Source organism: Cololabis saira, chromosome 10 (assembly GCF_033807715.1).
Source record: "Cololabis saira isolate AMF1-May2022 chromosome 10, fColSai1.1, whole genome shotgun sequence".
NCBI classification, from domain to species: Eukaryota; Metazoa; Chordata; class Actinopteri; order Beloniformes; family Belonidae; genus Cololabis; species Cololabis saira.
In genome coordinates, this window is record NC_084596.1 from 34942320 (window position 1) to 34961956 (window position 19637).

General features: G+C 44.3%; 1 protein-coding gene across 1 annotated transcript; it reads right to left on the reverse strand.

Annotated features, from left to right (window-relative positions):
* Window positions 1–1908: 1908 nt before the first annotated feature.
* si:ch1073-184j22.1 (erythroferrone) lies at window positions 1909–18934 on the reverse strand. The gene is made up of 8 exons (XM_061731238.1): window positions 18459–18934; window positions 17013–17129; window positions 12686–12800; window positions 9701–9828; window positions 8043–8154; window positions 6217–6298; window positions 5727–5805; window positions 1909–3957 (listed from the first exon to the last, which is right to left on the reverse strand). The coding sequence occupies exons 1-8, from the start codon at window positions 18645–18647 to the stop codon at window positions 3859–3861; spliced, it is 921 nt and encodes a 306-aa protein (XP_061587222.1). The 5' UTR covers window positions 18648–18934; the 3' UTR covers window positions 1909–3858.
* Between the last annotated feature and the right edge of the window lie 703 nt (window positions 18935–19637).

A 19637-nucleotide genomic window follows, 5' to 3' on the forward strand; every position in this document is an offset into this window, starting at 1 on the left:
TGCAGTCCTCTGCAGAGTTTAAAGCCGCTCGTCTCTGAGCCGTCCAGCTTCTCTGAGCTCGGTTTTCCTTTGTGCATGTGTGTGTGTGTGCGTGTGTGTGTGTAGTGAGCGGTGCTGTCATCATGGCATCATGCAGCCATCATTATCCTGTCAGCACGCCTTCTACGGTAACTGTGTGTGTGTGTGTATGTGTGTATAAGCTTGTGTGTGTGCGTGTGTCTGGGGCCTGATGCCAACTGCCAGGCGCCACTTTATGAGTATGATGATGTCACCTCGACCTCCCTCCAAACACAGTGTGTGTGTTCTGAATGTGTTTTGGCACCTTTGTGAAAGAGCTGTTGTTTAAAAGAGAAAGTGTGTTTGGAGCTACAGAGAGTGAGTTCTTGTTTCTATACCTGCCGGGGACCTGTGAAGTTAAAACCTCTTTACAGTGTTTGTGGGGACCTAAACCCATCATCATGTCTGGGATTCAGTTATGATGTGCACTGATCCCAGACATGATTGCACCCCCTCTTTTAGTGTGTGTGTGTGTGTGTGTGTGTGTGTGTGTGTGTGTGTGTGTGTGTGTGTGTGTGTGTGTGTGTGTGTGTGTGTGTGTGTGTGTGTGTGTGTGTGTGTGTGTGTGTGTGTGTGTGTGTGTGTGTGTGTGTGTGTGTGTGTGTGTGTGTGTGTGTGTGGTAAAAGTCATCTGATGGTGGGTCTTACAACAGAGAACCTTTGTCCTCGTGAATTATTTATTTAACAAAAACAAAGAAGAAAACTAAATCATGAGGGAAATCTTCTGTACCCCCATGATTCGGTAGCTTGTAGATCCATGTTCCATGAGTCCAGACCGGTCTTCTGGATCTCACCACTTACCTGCGGGACTCGTAAATAACAACTTATTTTGACGAGCCAGTAAAGTCGTCCAGTCTGTTATAGGTGTACTCTGAAGGCAGCAGGGCTAAAAATCCTCTGAGGATTTTTTTTCTTTTCTCCTTTGTGTAACTATGTATTGTTATAGATATTGAAAGAATCTTTCTGTATTTAAAAGTTATTTTGAAATATTTTGCCTACTTTTAGATTATTAAAAACATTAGAAGATTTCCTTGAAACATTTTTCTAATTTAATCCATTTTCCTGCTTTAAAAAGTTCTTTCACCTTCAAAACATTTGAAATATTACTTTATAATTTCTTTTTTGGTTGTCTTTTGTATTATTACTGTTCGTATTGCTGTTTGTTACCTTCTTTGCTGCTTATGCTGATTGGTTGTTTGTTCTCCTCTGCATCTGATTGATGTGCCTGTTTGTTCCTACCAGGTTAATAGATACCACCTGAGTTGACCATGTGACTGCTTTCCTGTGATTAAAGAGCTGCCTGAAGGAGACCCCTCTGTCTTTGTTATCTGCCTTGAAGAAGGCCTACATGGCCGAAACATGTTGGCAATTTTAACTTTTACTAAGCCATGATTTAATAAAGGCTTTTTATATTTTTCTAACTTCTTGAGTGCCTCGGTTTTTCTAAATTGTTTTTCATCCTCTGAGGATGTCTTTCTTTAGAAATGCAGCTCGTAGGTAACCTGGATCGGTCCAGGACTTGTATGTGTGATGGTACCGGACTAGAACTGGTCCAGTAACACCCAATTCTTCTGCAGCTTCACTTAAATATGAAGATGAAACGTCATGGTGAGTCCACAGAGCTCTGGGCTGCAGCTCCTCGTTGAGATCCGGGTGTGGGTAAAACAAAACCTCACCCCGATCAGAACTCCGGAGAATGTTTGCATCACTTGCTAAGGTCTGTTAAACTTTATTTCTTCAGTTTTCCCATCTTAATTTAGAATATCTCAAACACCATCTTACTTTAATGGGTAAGATGGTTAAATTGAGGCTGAAATAAAGAGGTGAACTCGTCTGAATTGTGAGGTCTAGTTTATTCAGTTGATCGGACACAGCAGCGGACCAAAGGGGATAAAAACTGCACTGCTGCGTAGTTATGTCCCATCTCAGTGTGAACTCATCTGAGGAAAAGTTTTTTCTCCAAAATGTCAAGGGATGTTCCTGAGAAGAAAAGCATTTGGTCTTCCAGATGCAGGTTGGTGGGACATCTATGTGAGAGGTCACAGTAGATCTCTGGAGTAAATGTTTCCACCTCGGATCTCCTCTTGGTTTCAGCAAAAACACTTAAAATGTCACAAAACAACACTAGAGACGGAATAAATAAACTGCAAGAAAAGAAAAAACAAACACCAAGTCACTCGGGAGTGACAATAAAAACTATCACTCTCACAGAGGAACCACCAACATGAACAAGACCAACGGCATAGTTCACTCCTCCAGAACATCAAACATCTCACTCCACAGTAAAATACTCTCTACTACTAAATACTAAAAAAAAAACAGACAAGCAAAACTACAAAAATCCAGTCACACTGGAGGCATCGGTGCCAGAACCAAAGTGGTCAACTCAGATCTTCATGTTGGAGAAAACGTCCCATCAGGGACTTCAGAACCGCAGCATCGTACACGCGAGGGAACATCCGGAGCTCATCATCATGCTGCATAAACAGGAGGGGTAGACTGGATCCACTCATACCCACACCAGACATGGACCAGAACCACAGGTCCACATATAAAGGTTGTTTTAATGCGAGCTGAGACACATCTTCAGGCTTTGGAACCATGAACGTGTCATTACATCAAACGATTTAAACAGAAAATCGTGGAAACGTTCTGTAGAAAAGCACAGAAAGGTTTTCCAGGTTCAAGGCCAATTTATAAACATGGTGGGCAAAGTTTATTAAAAAAAGAGTCTTAAACCTCCCAAACAGCTTGACGGGAGGTGTCGCTCTTGGAGATGTACAGCACATTGGATAAAGAAATAAGAAACCTCACATCAACGTTCACCACTGATCCACATTTCAGGACAGAAGCAACCAGAGCTGCTGAGGTTCCAGGAAGAATGTGCTGGAGGTTTTCGAAAGGATTTAAAGCTGGATAATACTTTATAAACGGGTTAAACTGCAAATGGCTTTGAGTCTCCTTTAAGGAACGTTTCAGAACCAAGTAAGCCTTCGCAGTCGTTCAGCTTGGAGGATGAGTTGGTCTGCTCGTCCCGTAGAAGATCGGGGAGGAACTGAGCTGAGACTGTGACGCAGCAGCTGCAAACACACACGGACACACAACTAAATATCAGCTCCCAGGAGAAAACATCTGCATCTCAGCCGTGAGCAGACCCGGCTGTGGACGCAGATGAGCAGATGTTGCAGGAAGAACACACACTCGTCTCTCTAGCAGGTGTTTGTTTTACATCATGCTCTTTATGCTGCATCACATACGAAACATCACGTCACGAGAAATGATGAGAATAATTCAACACATACATGAAAAACTGAATCTTACACATCTGTTCTGGTAACATCTCAGACGTGCAGCTTCTCACACACACACACACACACACACACACACACACACACACACACACACACACACACACACACACACACACACACACACGCACCGTCAGACAGAAACAACTTCAGTCTCAAATCTTCAGTGGAGAGTTGATGACGATAAAGGAAGCAGGTTGGGTCCGGAGCCGGGAGGAGACGCCACCATGATGTTTGGTTCGTAGAAGTTATCTCATTTGCTCTTATTTGTCCCATTTTTACAAATGTCACAGCCATGAACCTTCCAATGGAGTCGACATCTTTACGGTCCCTGGAGCTCGTTGGAGGTCAGATGTGACCGGGCTCATGTCATGTTGCTGCAGATGTCGGGTCTCTTTGGACTCATGTGGTTTCAGTTTTTTTTATGGTCCAAAGAAAAGAGCTTTCTGGCCGTTGATGAGCCAGGAAACAGTCAGGTCCAAGAATCCTGACGTCAGATTCCCAGCAGGATCCCGGAGAACAGTGAGTCCTGCAAGATGCTGACGGTGGAACCGGTGGCGTTGTCCACGAACACCGACACATATTCACCAGCCTACAAAACACGGCGGCACAAACACTCAGATTACCAGAACAGTCTTCCTGTGTTTCTGCAACTTTTAACGTAACAACATGGTAAAAATCATCTGATCCTAGTGGGCCTTAGACAAATCCATCCTCAGATGAACAGCACGGTGAAAAGACACGTGACATTTCACTTCTATGGAGCTACACACCTCTTTGAAGGTCGCACCACAGCCAGGTTGAGGTTTGGACTTTGACCAAGTCATCCTAAAACCTTGATTTAAAAAAACTTTTTCATCATTTCGATGACAAGCTGTTGTGTTTGAGATCATTTCCTGTCACATGATTCCGTTTCAGCCAATGTTTAGTAGTCAGACAGATTCCCTGGATGAAGAACCGTGCTGGGAAATATAAATGCAAGGTTTGTTACGGCCTCCCCAGTGCCTGAAGCTTCTTGTCTGTCATTTCAGTAACCGGTTTCAGATTACGGCTCTGTAATATGCTCATTTATAACATCTATGGTTTGTGGCATGAGGAACTCTTGGACATCCTCATCTTGTTATCAATAAATTGAACCCAGGACCAACAACTCTTCACCAGTTCTGTTTAGGTTGGTGCTGACCTGAGATGAAGTGTATCCTCAGCTCAACACGCCACCCCCCCTGTCAGTTCATGTAGAAAGGACAGGTAACACGCTAGATTCAGGTGTTAAACGTGGGGTGTTCATTCCCAGACCATCATCCCTCCACCACCATGCTTGATAGTGGTTATAAGAAGTCTCTGCTGAAATGCTGTGTTTGGTTTTCTTCAAATACGGTTGTGGAGGTTAAGACCAAACAACTCCACCTCTTTCCCATTTGTCCATAGGACTGTTGCTACCTCTAAGATCACTGCTGATGTCTTTCCTTCTTGGCATTGTGTTAACACACACCAGGATATTTCAGACCAGCAAAGTAAAGTTCTGAACACCTGCTGATGATCAGTTCATCAAAGACTGATGCAGCTCTTAAGTCTCTTGGTATCAGTAAGAGCTGAATTATGCATACCCTACGTAGGCTACGCGGCTACGCGGGAGTCTCTCCGTAGCCTACGTCGTAGCCTGACGTGCACCTCCCAAAAAATGTAACTATGCATCGAGGCGACGCAGACCCAACGCAGACCGAGAGGGCTGTGTTTGGTTTGCTTGGTAGCAACGCATTTCTGGTTCCGGTTCGTGAAGCAATAGTGAACTTTCAGCGCTCTTTTCTTCGTGTGTGTTTTTTTCGGGGGGGTTGTTTTGGTTTTTTGCACAATAGTTGTCCTTATCTCTTTGATTCACTGTGACCGGAAAAGCCGGAAGCTAAACAAAGTATCAACTAGCGCTCTGGGGGGTTATTGTACCGCGGCGAAATGGAGTGATGGAGAAGTCCGAAGGATTCACGACGGCATCACGGGAACGGCGTAGGCTCTGCGTTGGTTTAACGCAGAACCATAATTCAGGCTTAAGTAGGTATTTAAGATGCCCACTTAAGTTTTGTTTTGGGCTTCATTTTGTGAAATAAATGACACGATGAAAGAGTTATATGTGTTTGTTCATCTGAGGTTGTATTTTTCTGATATAGGAGGCTGTCTTATGTTCTTATCCACTATGCACTGTATTTTTATCCTATTATTTTTATTATTATTATTATTATGACGACCATGTGATTTTTATTACATCATTGTCCAATAAAGCAATTGATAAAATGTTGCGGGACTACCGTGAACATGACTGCACAGATGTGAAGGACGGAGCTGAGGTCACACAGGTGAGCGTCTTACCTGCAGGTAGAGCGTCCCTGTCAGTAAGATACTGAATGTTCCTCCGGCAGCAGCTACGCCCATCACCGACTCCACGGAGCTGCACACACACACACACACACACACACACACACACACACACACACACACACACACACACACACACACACACACACACACACACACACACACACACACACACACACACACACACACACACACACACACACACACACACACACACACACGGAGTCAGAGACGAGCACAGACAGCTGGAACAGAATAATTTCCATCTGAACATGTCTAAAGCAACAAGCTGTCTGTTGCTGCTGTGCTGGACTGGAGGTGTGTTTGAAGGGTGGATCAAGGGCCTCCTAGGGAAAACAGACTCCTGGAGGTGCCACCCCACCCATCCTGGCTGGTGATTCAGACTCTAACCCTCCAGGGGCCACGTTTCCCGTCTTCATTTTTTTTGATTCCAATCAAACAGCCAGCAGGGGGCGATACTCACAGGTTACTCTGGCAGAGCGACTCGATGCAGATGGCTGCTCTCACGCTGTCTCTGAGCCGGACCTGGACCCTGTCGCCGGACTCTAAAACACCCACACACACACATACGCACATACACGTGTGTTAGACAGGAGGAACCCATGTGCGGTGAAACGGAGAAATTCAGTGTTTTTGTTCTCAGACGTCCAGACGGCTGCTGAAGACAGAGCTCTGTTTGTGCTCGAGGAGTCCACACGTGCATGTAACACAAGTCTTGCACGGTTTTGATTCCTGATCGTAATGACAGCTGAGAAAGTTCCAAAGTTTCCCTCTGCAGAGCTGCAGACGGCTGAGTCATAACTGTAGCGGGACAGGAAACATCTCCCGTGATGCCATCATCAGGTTTCTGAAAAGCATCTCCTGAAGACTCTTCCAGTACCATGTTGGTAGGAACTGACCCCGCCCACCGGTTAATCCAAGGATGGACAACTGAGGCCACGTTTACACATAGCCGGGTATTTACAAAAACTGATATTTTCCCCTCTACGTTTTGAAAAATATCCTCGTTTACATGAACCCGCATGAATACGCTGTTAAGGTGCTATGAGTATCCAAACCTGCAGGGGGCAGCGTAACGAGAAGCATAAAGTCATGCTAGCCAATCAGAATCCTGGAAAAAAACGTCAACAAATGACACGTGTGAAGCCTGAATAATATGGTTCCGCGTTAAATCGACGGCGTAGCCTACGTACGGTGTGCGTCGCCGCGTACCCTACGCCGTAGGCTCTGCGTTGGTGTAACGCGGAACCATAAATCAGCCTTGACTGCCAGTTACTTCCAAGATGGAACGAGAGTCTTTCGTTTGGAGTGACAGAGAAGTGGAGTTACTTTTAAGTGTGACTTTAGAATATAAAACAGGTAAAATACAAGAAAATATTGACGGTGGCCAAACAAATTGTAAACACAGGTCACACAAATGATGCTGGTGACGTTTCGGTCACATAATGTGACGTTCTGAAGTCTAAATCTCTGTTTCCCTCCGTTTACAAGCAAACGTGAAAACAGAGTTTTTGAAAATCTCCACTTTGGCCGGAGTTTTTGGTTGACTTTGAGCTTCATTTTCGTGTAAACGAACGGCCAAAACGCATGAAAACGCCACCGTTTTTGCTCCGTGTTAATGGGGCCTGAGTGGAGCGAACAGATCTGAAAGACAGTTGGAACCCCCCATCTCAGTTAAGGTACCGGAAGTTTATGAGGTTTTGAGCTCCTACTGAGCAGAATCAGCTGTACAGAGCTGTCTAGACCCTAAGATGCCAGTTAGTCTGATCTCACATTCTGATCTAGTCTGTCCATCCTTCTACATTTCTACTACCACAAGAACATTTGAAAAGAGCACTGCTGCAGCTGAAACGAGGACGTGCAGAGTGACGCACCAGCAGGACCCTCAACAAGCCAACACTGAGCTAATCTACCTTGGAATTTGTGTCCTCTGGCTCTTAAGGTCCAAGAGGAGGACCAGGTAAAGTTAACCAGCCTGAAAGCAAACCTGGAGGCTGGCTTGACTGAAGGTAGCGACTGCTCCACCTGCTGCCGGGGCTAGCGGCTAACAAGCGCCTGTGGAAGACGGTAGCTGCTGCAGGGGCTTGCAGCTTCATCTTCAGATTTATCCTAACAAGGTCTCGCACGAGACCCTCAGAAAGCCAGAAACAGTCCTGGTTCTCCTTGGTTTACTCATGTCTCTTCCACATAAAACAGATGACGTGCCCTGACGCTGCTTTGACACCGTTCCTGTCCCTTGCGGGTGTTGAATGCTGGGAGGCTGGTGTTCTGGGCCAGGCAGGAACTAACCTATGAGGAGGCTGGCGGTGAGCTGATAGAAGCCAGACACGGGTGCTGAGTATCGGCCGGTGCTGCTGTTGAAGCTTGGACCCCTCTGGAGGCTCTGCTCGGACCCCGACGGCTGCAGACCAGAACACACAAACACATGCTCATGCAACCATTAACACTGTCATGATGTCCTAATGCAAACCCTAACAGGATCTCGGTCCCACCTGAACGCTCCCTCTATTGCAATTTTCATGTCAGCCTCACAGGGAGTGCAGGATGCTCTAGTAACTCTGCTTCACCTGCTTTCAAAGCCTCTAGATCAGGGGTCGGCAACCCGCGGCTCCAGAGCCGCATGCGGCTCTTTAGCGCTGCCCTAGTGGCTCCTGGAGCTTTTTCAAAAATGTTTGACTTTTTTTCTTTTTTTCTCCTTTTTTTCTCTTTTTCTTTTTTCTTCTTCTTTTTTTTCTTTTTTTCTCTTCTTTTTTCCTTTTTTTTTCTTTTTTTCCTTTTTTCCCTCTTTTTTCTTCCTTTTTCCTTTCCTTTTTAATCTCGACATTTTGACTTTCTCTCAACATTTCGACTTTTTTCTCAACATTTCGACTTTTTTCTCGACTTTTTGACTTATTTCTCAAGATTGTACTTCAACATTAATCTTGACATTTCAACTTTTTTCTCGACATTTGCAAGTGCATAATGAAAAAAAAATCTTCCCCCAGTTATAACTAATATAGAAACATGATGCAGCATGTGTTGTCTTCATTCTAAGGCTGATACAAGACTTTTCATTTTTTGCGGCTCCAGACATATTTGTTTTTTTTGTTTTTGGTCCAATACGGCTCTTTCAACATTTTGGGTTGCCGACCCCTGAACTAGATGGTAAAGGGACAAGACAGACTTTTCCCAGGTTGCAACATTCCAGCTACACCTGTTCTCCAGGACGTCCCGAGGACAGGCCGATTTGAGTCTGAACTGGATTCTTAAGAATATTCTAACATTGATTGCATCCCATCTGACCCGGTTATCCTCTAGACAATCATGTCGGGTCCAAAGGACAACATCTGGTTTTCTGGGTTGAGTTCAGCACAGAAGTTGGAGAATCTGAAGTTCCTTTATTGACCACTAAGGCCTGGATCTGGACCTGCAACTCCTCTACCGACCACTAGGAGCCAGATCCAGATGTGCAATTCCTCTGCTGACTACTAGGGTCTGGATCCAAACCGGCAGTTCCTTGATTGCTGGTTTGGATCCAGTCCCAGGTTTTTCCAGGTGAGCTTGACGGATGGTTCAAACTTGAAAAACATATCTTCCAAGACCTGTTGGTGACTTCAGAGGGGATTTGTCAAGATATTCTTATAGAGCCCTCCCTCCATGTCTGCCACAGACATGTCCCTGCAACGTCCAGAGCCTTGAGGTACTCAGGCCTGCCCCGGTCCACCCCCAAAGACCAGCTTTTTAACTACAAGAACCAGATTATCACAAGGGAGGGACGGAGGTGAAATCAGAAATTCTAGTTTTGAAACAATCACCCTACAATCACTCTGGAGTTTTACTGTACGGGGAATCGAGCCCCCCAGAAACCTAGAAACGGCCCTGCTGCTAAACTAAAACTCCAACCTTTTGTGCTCAGATGTGAGAGAGGTTATGCGTTAGTTAAAGTTAAAGCTGTTAACGTGTGCTACCGTTCTGAAGGGCTGCAGCTCCAGCAGGCTGCGGCGGGGGATGGTGACATCCTGCAGGAGGCGGCTGAAGAAGGAGGTGGAGACTCGGCGAGGACCATCGCACTGCAGACACACTCCCCCCGTCACGTCTGGGGAGGGAGGGAGAGACAGGAAAATTTACTTCAGTAGAAAGTACAACTCTGTGTGTGTGTTGGCGTGATGCCTACAGTGAGAGACGTAAACAGAAACCGTTGCAGACGTGTGGTCTTCACCGGTGCCAGCCTTCAGAGTGGGAAAGTTCACTTAGCATTGTGGGTAAATAAACCACAGGTAGAGGCACCGTGACAGGGGGAAACTCTGAGCATGGCTCAGTCTGCAGAGGATTTACAGCTGTGTTCCTGATCATGCTGAAGCCGCCGAGCAAACCAAAGACCAGCCTGAACAATGACAGCCAATCAGAAGACTCCCCATTAACCGGACAATCAACAAACACACCTGTAAACTGGTGTCAGACAAGCACAACCACACCAGGACAACATCATATAACTTTATTCACAGTGACATTATTTACTTTACAACATAACATAAGGAAACATAAAATAAAATCATGTTGGCAAAACTGAGTACCTCCCTACTGCTCATGTAGTTGCTGACACGTGCTGCTAATCATCATCATCAATGACCTGATCAGCGCTTGCAGAGACCTCTATGAAAGCAGTGGTTTTATTAGTTTGCTGCCCGCAATGCCAATGAAGGAAAACATTAGCAATGATCTTAAGGAAAAAACTATAAGTGAGTATCGCACAATTTCCAAACTATCTGGAGTTCTATATTCTACTCTTTTCAAGTGGAAAACATTGAAGACAGAGTGGACATGCAAGCAAAAACAACAGGAGAGCTTATTCAACAAAAGAAGACTGAACCAGTAATACGGTGTATTTGGAGTTTCCAAGAAGAAACCTCTTCTGTCCAAAAAAAACACAACTGAGGTTCATAAAACTGCGTCTGAACAAACCAGCAGACTTCTGGACCAGCAGACTTCTGGACCAATGTCGTTTGGACAGATGAGACCAAAGTGGAGTTTTTTTAATCGTAATATCCAGAACCATGTTTGCAGAAAATTAAACAGCATTTCAGCAGAAATGCCTACTGTCACGCACGGTGGTGGAGGGATGATGGTTTGGGAAGTGAACATCTGTCAGTCACTGAGTGGATCATGAACTCCTCTGCAGAACAGAGTCTTCTCGAGACAAAGTTGAGGACAAATTTAAAATTGGATTCAAAATTCTATTACTTGCGTGTAAAGTCTTAAACGGCCTAGCTCCTCGTTATCTACAAGACCTGATAGTGCCGTATGTTCCTAACAGAGCTCTCTGTTCTCAGAGTGCAGGTTTACTCGTAGTTCCTAGAGTATCCAAATGTAGATTTGGAGGCACCGTTACTATGGAACCAACTTCCAATCTAGGTTAAGGAGGCTGACACCACCTCCACCTTTAAAACCAAACTTAAAACCTTTCTGTTTAGTAAAGCCTCTAGGTATTGTTTAGTAAACCTCTAGTTAGTGTAAACTCTAGTGTGTTAGGGTCAGTAGGACCAGACTAGAGCAACTGGTCTCAAACATAGTTTCGTTATAGATATGCTGCTATAGAGCTACGCTGCAGGGGGAACCGACATGATCCACTGAGCTTACCCCTTCTTCTCTCCTCTTCTTCTCTACTTTCTTCAGATTAACCCTCAGTTATTAATTAGAAGTATCTTATAACCATAATTGTGCTCCATTGTTCTTGTAGTTTGTTGTGCTGGTCTGCCCCCCTTTCTCTTCTGTGCATGTTTGCAGGCCAGAGCTTCAGGAGCTGCATGCTGACCTGCAGTCTGTGCCTCTCCTCTCTCTGTTCATCATCCTCTCTTTCCCTTCTTCCTTTTGCTGCTCTACCCGGCTGGCCATCTGTAGGGTCCCCCCTTATGATCCAGGTCCTGCTCAAAGTTTCTTCCCTCTTAAATGTGAGTTTTTCTTGCCACCGTTTCTTTAGTATTCGCTTGGGGTTTTGTTCTCGGTCTCTGAAAAGAGACAATTTGTATTGTAATAGATGCTATTTAAATGAAATAGAATTGAAATGAACTGAACTGAATCTGTCTGACAGCTGATGATTGGCGGAAACTGTGTCCTATGATAGGAAACTCAAACACAGCAGCAAATCTACATCTGAATGATGAAAGATAAAAGAATCAAGGTTTTGGAATAAACTGGTCAACATCCAGAACCTGATTGAGATGTGGGATGTTCAGAGATCTGTGTATAAGTGAATGTCCAACAACTTCAATGACCTGAAGCAATGTTGGAAAGAAGAACGGACCAGAATTCCTCCAGAACAATGAAAGACACTAATAAAACCATAGAGGAAACATCTATACTGAGAGTTCCTGCTGCTGAAGGAAACATCTACCAAACCTTTCTGCTGTTGGAGGTGGATCTACAAGCCACTGAATCATGTAGGAAGTGAGTTAGACCTTGTTGGTCGGTGGTTGTATTAGTCTAAAACTAAGACCTGCAACAATCAGATGATTTTTTTATGATGTTTTTGTATAAAAACAGGATCAAAGCTGGATTAAAGGAGGCTGTAACATCTGCACATGACTGTACAGAAGGTAAGAAAGATCAGTCAGCAGGAATGTCAGGAATCCTGCAGACTGAGCCAAGTCACATCCATGCTCCACAAAATTAGCCCGATTAAGGACTCAGACAGCCTGCCTCCACACAGCGTCTCACACACACACACACACACACACACACACACACACACACACACACACACACACACACACACACACACAGCTTTATTTATTCAACCTGCACACAGAAACTGTGAGTGAAGAAAGACAAATGATGTTAAATGTCTGACTGTCTGACTGCACTCAGACGTTTCAGCTGCTCGTTGTTCTGTCTGAATGTGAATGTGGACCAGAGAGCCGGGGCCGGCAGGTCGGACCACCTTGGCGAGCACTCACCTCTCAGTTTGAGCTGAAGCTCCTGGATGAGCTGCTGCTGTTGGGGCAGGAGGGGGGCAGGTGGACCTGGGGGCCCCTGGGGTCCCGGAGGGCCTGGAGGGCCTGGAAGGCCATGCTGCACACACACAAATACACACACATAGACATGGATCATTGAAACAGCACACCTGAAAAACGTGAGGCTGGATACAAACAAAACAATCAAAAAAGTTTAGTTACAAGACAAAGTCTCAGTCAACATTTCTATGTGGGCCCCATTAGAGCTAAAAGAGGGTCCACAAAGTCTTAGGTGAGGATAAACTAGTTAATTGTCCGGGGAAGGGTATGTGTTTCTGAAACCTGATACCACGAGGGCCCTATTTCAACTCAAGTCTACTCAAGTAATACTACTCTGGTCCTGCGTAGAAAAGTTTATGATGAGCTGAGAAAACAAGACTGAACTACCGACACGAAGATGACCTGGACCTTGTCTCCTGAACGACACCGTCTATGTACAGACTTTCTGTACGTAAACACATGAGGTGACCACAAAGGGGGACCCCGAGCTACACGGTCAGACTCAGTATCCAGCATTACTGGAGATTTAAACCAAGCTATCTTCATTTGTCCAACATTGAAACACTCTCCATTCTTCCCTCACTCAAGAACAAGACCCAGAGATGCTTAAACTCAGCGGTGAATCGCTCAGAGAATTGAAGATCTACCCCCGATGGCACCAACAGGGTCACATCATCTGCAAAAAGTGGAGGTGAAATCCTGACACCACCAAACCAGACCATCCACCCATTTTGCTGCAACCAGACTTACTACCAGCAATGTGAACCAAAGTCCTACTCTGTTTGGACCAGGGTTATAATAGTTTTGAATTTTTCATTTTAGTTTAGTTTTATTTCGTTTAGACTTTTTCTCCTTCAATTCAGTTAGTTTTAATTCGTTTTTAGTGTGGGTTTGCTAGTTTTTATTAGTTTTTATATTTTCAAAAATGTTTAGTTTTAGTTTAGTTTTTATTAGTTTTAGTTTTGACGTCACGGACTGTGAGGCGTTAAGGTGCCGTAGCTGCCAGTTGGAGATAAACGGCCAGAGCGGAATAAATTGATCATACCAAGAGGCTTATATTGACAGGGACGAAAACGGAGGAAATTATATCTATAATTTCAGTTTGTTTTAGTTTTCTAAACACGCAATATAGTTTCAGTTAGTTATCGTTTTTGTCTTTTAATTTTAATTTTTATTTAGTTCAGTTAACAAAATTGTTTTTTCAATTTTAGTTTTCGTTATTTCGTTCGTTTTCGTGAACGATAATAACTCTGGTTTGGACTGGGGCTGATGGACCTGCAGTAATAGATCCAGTTCTCAAGCCTTGCAGAGCAACACCACAGGATACCTCGAGGAACATGGCTAAATGCATTCTCCAAGTCCACAAAGTACATCTGGATTTGGTTGGATAAACGTCCCTCCTGGATCTTAGAATCCTAGTGAGGGTTGGAACTGGCCCGGTGTTCCTCTGCAGGATACCTGGACTCCCTCAGTCAGCAGTGGTGGTGTTTAGGATCCATAGACCATATAAAAAGAACAGTCTATTAACAAATGTCTGCAGTGCTAAGGCCAATCTTGTTCAGTTAATACATGCAGCCCTTGGGAAGTATAATCCAGAATAATGGCATCAATTTGAATTGCTATGCTGATGATACGCAGCTCTATTTGTCTGTGAATTCAGAGGAAACAGAACCGTCTGCTGTCTACATCTGTTTATATCCCTGTACTGCACCAGTTAGCCATTGGGTCTGTGTCTCTCCTTTCTTTGTTCTTCATTCCCTCTGTCTGTTTTCTCTCTTCCTGCTCTGCCCAGCTGGTCTTCAGCAGGAGGGTCCCTCCTTATGATCCAGGTCCTGGTCCAGGTTTCTTCCCTCCTAAAGGGGAGTTTTTCTCCCAGTTTTTCTCTTAAGGTTTTTCTCCCACTAGGGGAGTTTTTACCTGCCATTGTTTATGTAATAATTGCTCGGGGGTTTATGTTCTGGGTCTCTGGAGAGCGCCTAGAAACAACTTTATTTTTAATATATTCTATATAAATAAAATGAAATTGAATTTAGACGGTGACCAAATGACAGAAGAGATAATAGGTAACTTTCTCAGTATTTTCTGAACAAGCACATCCAGGTGTAATTTTTGCTGGTTTGTCTGCTGTCTGGCTTCATGTTCTGAACATGATTGTGGTTTAAAGGCGGAACGGTTTCACTGGTTTACCTTGAGTTGACCATGTTCAAGGACCAATAGCTCTGCCCATCAATAAGCCTCCAGCAGTTCAGCCAATCAAAAAACTTTTGAACCACAGATGCTTTAATTCAACCAAAAAGGTCTGGGAGGTAAGAGGTGAAGTGGAGTCAACATGCGCTGAAGAACATCCCTGACCTTACTCAGAGAATAATGACCCTCACAGGATTACACATTACAGCAATGCCAATACCAGCATCAGAAATACTTGCCGATATTGTTGAATATAAGGGTATTAATGAATATTTACGAGGAGGTATCATCTCATAGCATATTATTTTCATACAGAATTCCAATTGTCTTTTATTGTTCTAAAAGCCAGCCCAGAAAAATACAATTACAATCTTATAGATCAGGGGTCGGCAACCCAAAATGTTGAAAGAGCCATATTGGACCAAAAACACAAAAAAACAAATACGTATGTCTGGAGCTGCAAAAAATGAAAAGTCTTGTATAAGCCTTAGAATGAAGGCAACACATGCTGCATGTATCTATATTAGTTAGTACTGGGGAAAGATTTATTTTTTCATTATGCACTTCGAGAAAAAAGTCTAAATGTCGAGAAAAAAGTCAAAATTTTGAGAAAAAAGTCGAAATGCCAAGATTAATGTTGAAGTACAATCTTGAGAAAAAAGTCGAAATGTCAAGAAAATAGTCGAAATGTCAAGGAAAAAGTCGAAATGTCGAGAAAAAAGTCAAAATTTCGAGAACAAAGTCGAAATGTCGGGATTAATAATTTAGTACAATCTCAATAAAGAAGTCGAAATGTTCATAAAAAATCGAAATGTTGAGAAAAAAGTCGAAATGTCAAGAAAAAAGTCAAAATTTCGAGAAAAAAGTCGAAATGTCGAGGAAAAAGTCGAAATTTAAAAAAAAAAAGTCGAATGTCGAGATTAAAAAGGAAAGGAATAAGGAAAAAAAAAGAAAAAAGAAGAAAGAAGAAGAAAAAGAAAAAAAGAAAAAAAAGAAGAAAAAAGGAAAAATAAGGTCAAACATTTTTGAAAAAGCTCCAGGAGCCACTAGGGCGGCGCTAAAGAGCCACATGCGGCTCTGGAGCCGCGGGTTGCCGACCCATGTTATAGATTGTCCTGGATGATCAGCTACTGTTGGTCATTGATAATGTTGGATTTCCCTCTGTAACTGAACCTCTGGAGCTGTGGTTCAGTTTCCAGGTCAGAAATACACATCTGAATCTGACCTCTCCAGATGCTGCAAGACTGACCTCTCAGATTCATGCCATGATATATTAAGTCATAAAACATGTGTAGACAGTCAGCGTTATGGCAGACATTTGGACCTGCCTTGTGTTCTTGCAGTTTAATTCCTGGATTTCTTTATTCTTCAGATATTCTTGGTTTGATGTTAGTTTAGCAAGTGTTCGTCAGGATCAGAGCTCCGTTTACTGAACATATTAAAATGATATACAACTGAACGTATTAAATACGGCTCATCTAAACTCATCAAAAAAGGTCACTAAAGTAGTGTACGACTGAACGTACGAATAGCCAACAGTGAATCTGAGTCTTGAGTGATCAAAAGGTTTAAACTGCCAGAATCAGGCTCAACAAGTCCAAAATCAATGCTGAAGTGTTGTCCAGACTTATAATAAAACAATTTTCATCTCCAATATTCAGTGATTTTCAATGACTGATTATGGTGACACTGAAAAGAACGGCTATGGCCATCACATGACACAAGCAGCAGTAAGCAGCGACTAAACGCTGAGAGATGATGCTGCAGTTCATTTTGTATCCATATTTGAGACTAAAGCCAATGATCGTCATAAACAAAGCTAGTCCATCATAAACATAAAACCATGAAACAAAGCAGAGAGATCCTAAGCTGTGAAATGCACCTTCTACCTTGACTCTGCCTCTGGCTGCATTCACGCTTGCTTGGCTCCTGCGAAACCCGAGGCCAAAATCTGGGGACCACAATAGTCTGGCCTTGAAGCGACAACTGAAAAGCAACTGTTCTGGACTCAATACCCTTGTTTTTGTTCTGTTAGTGGGAAAGGAGCACAAGGACAGCAGGAGAACCAAAGTCACAAACACACCTTCGAGGTTCTCCTGAATCCTTTGGTTCTCCGGTTGTCCCCCTTGTTGGAGTTTCTTCTAAAGATCAACCAGGAGCTGAGAGGAGACAGTCTGGACACTTCAGAGGACGTGGGCTCCTGGAGGAGAGACAGAATGAAGGTCAATAAATGAAGGTCCACCGGTTCATTCAGACAGAGCTGATTGCATGTTTCATGTTCTTTTTCTTGACATGAACTGACCGAGCCGAACAGGATACTTATTTCTGGGTCCAGAGCTCATTTTCTGGTCTGCTGGGACATGTTTAAATTCTTCATCATATTCCACATTGGTGAAACAGCTCCTGCCATGTCCAGAGACAAACTTGCAGCTTCTGTCTGGACCGGTCTCTCTCTGCAGCTTCTGTCTGGACCGGTCTCTGTCTGCAGCTTCTGTCTGGACCGGTTTGTGTCTGCAGCTTCTGTCTGGACCGGTCTCTCTCTGCAACTTATGTCTGGACCGGTCTCTGTCTGCAGCTTCTGTCTGGACTGGTCTCTCTCTGCAGCTTCTGTCTGGACCGGTCTCTGTCTGCAGCTTCTGTCTGGACCGGTGTCTTTCTGCAACTTCTGTCTGGACCGGTTTGTGTCTGCAGCTTCTGTCTGGACCGGTCTCTCTCTGCAGCTTCTGTCTGGACCGGTGTCTTTCTGCAACTTATGTCTGGACCGGTCTCTGTCTGCAGCTTCTGTCTGGACCGGTCTCTGTCTGCAGCTTCTGTCTGGACCGGTCTCTGTCTGGACTGGTCTCTCTCTGCAGCTTCTGTCTGGACCGGTCTCTGTCTGCAGCTTCTGTCTGGACCGGTGTCTTTCTGCAACTTCTGTCTGGACCGGTTTGTGTCTGCAGCTTCTGTCTGGACCGGTCTCTCTCTGCAGCTTCTGTCTGGACCGGTGTCTTTCTGCAACTTATGTCTGGACCGGTCTCTGTCTGCAGCTTCTGTCTGGACCGGTCTCTGTCTGCAGCTTCTGTCTGGACCGGTCTCTGTCTGGACCGGTCTCTGTCTGCAGCTTCTGTCTGGACCGGTCTGTGTCTGCAGCTTCTGTCTGCATCCATACTGTATTGATCTGTGACTCCCTGAAACCACCAGGGGGCGCCAAAAACAGTAACCCTAAAGATCCAGGGGTGAAATTTAATGGGCTTCTTCATTCACAGCCTTCTAAGTAACTTCACTCTGGACACCTGAAAATTTGAACTTGTATTAGCTTTTTTCACAAATCTTCTTAGCAGATTAACGATTTGTATCAATTTAAACTTTTATCAACTGTGGGTCCCAAACAGAATCTAGTGTAGATCCCTGGCGGATCTACAACCCTACACGACAGAAAAGCCTTAAGAATTTCACACTTTCTTTTGAGAATGTGACTGAAAACATCTTAATATTATTGATTGATCAGAACCAGTGTTCAGCTGAAAAGCATGTGGGGCTTCCCTCTCACCTCCACCTCTGAGATGAGGTCCTCCTCCAGGATCTCCTGACTCTCTTCGCTGTCCGCCTCCTCCACACCGGCGGATCCCCCCACCGCACCCACCACCACTGCCATCATCATCATCATCGTCGTCATCATCATCATCCTCCCTCCTGATCTTCCCACGTAGATCCTTCTGGGGTTTAACTTGCCAATCATGCTGGTAGGAGCTGAAGTACGGGGACTACAGGGTTTCCATCATGAACCTGCCAGAGGCAGCTCCTCTTGTTCTTCTTCTGGTGTCTGGGCAGTCTTCGTCCTCTGCAGCTTCACACCATCCTCCTTCTGCTGTGTACCTCTTGTGTTTGGGGAACTTTCAGAGAACTTTCCATGAGTCAAAGCTGCCACTGGTTGGCTTTAAAAAGCAGCTCTGTTTCTTTTTGCTGCCTCTCTTCTCTTTTCCAGCTCTTCTTCTCGTCTTTCAGCTGTGGTTTGTCCTGCGTCCTCCTCGGTGTGGATGTTTCTGCCCTGCTAACTCGGCTTTTATCTGGTTCCCCTCAGCCCCTCCCCTTCTCCTTCTCCTCCTCCTCCTTCTTCTCTATCTCTGTCTGATCTGAGGCCGTCACTCTGTCTTTCTGCACTCGTCTCCCCAGCGTCTGTCTGTCTGTCTCTATCTTTCCTCTCATCATTTGTCTTTCATTGCCTGCAGACTTACTTTCTCTGTCGCCCTGCCTTCCCCACCTCTTCCTCTTTGAACTTGTTTCCTTTTACTTTTTTTCAATAAAGTTTATGAAGCCTTTTCTGTTTTTGTTTTGTTAGGATTCCTGAAAACTTTCCTGTTTGTAAAATATCAAAATAATTAAAGAGGCATTTTTTTTAGAGAACTTTTAGGACTCATTAAGTCAGGTTTAAACTGCTGTAAGTTCTGTTTGAGGGCCTTTGTTCTGCAGAACGTCAGACCATAGACTACATAAAAAGACCTGGCTAAACCCTCTGTCCTGTCACAACAGTGGTTTCAGCTCAGACAGTAAAAAACAAGTAGGAACAGCATTGTGGTGCTCAGGAAGGAGATGCTTCTGTGTCCCAGAGGTTCAACTGAACCCCATATCTTGTAAGAATAATGCTAAACCATGACGAGAACATGTTTTTCCACTAAAACATCTTCTGAACTGACAGGAGCTGAACGCTTATGGAGAAAGACACAGCCAG

What these genes read in the sequence shown, in the direction of transcription:
- si:ch1073-184j22.1 (XM_061731238.1), bottom strand. Translation starts at nt 18,647, where the DNA reads ATGATTGGCAAGTTAAACCCCAGAAGGATCTACGTGGGAAGATCAGGA. An exon ending in GATTCAGGAGAACCTCGAAG is followed by an intron (nt 12,801 to 17,012) that starts GTGTGTTTGTGA and finishes GTGTGTGTGCAG; the next exon opens with CATGGCCTTCCAGGCCCTCC. An exon ending in AGCTGCAGCCCTTCAGAACG is followed by an intron (nt 8,155 to 9,700) that starts GTAGCACACGTT and finishes TCTGGTCTGCAG; the next exon opens with CCGTCGGGGTCCGAGCAGAG.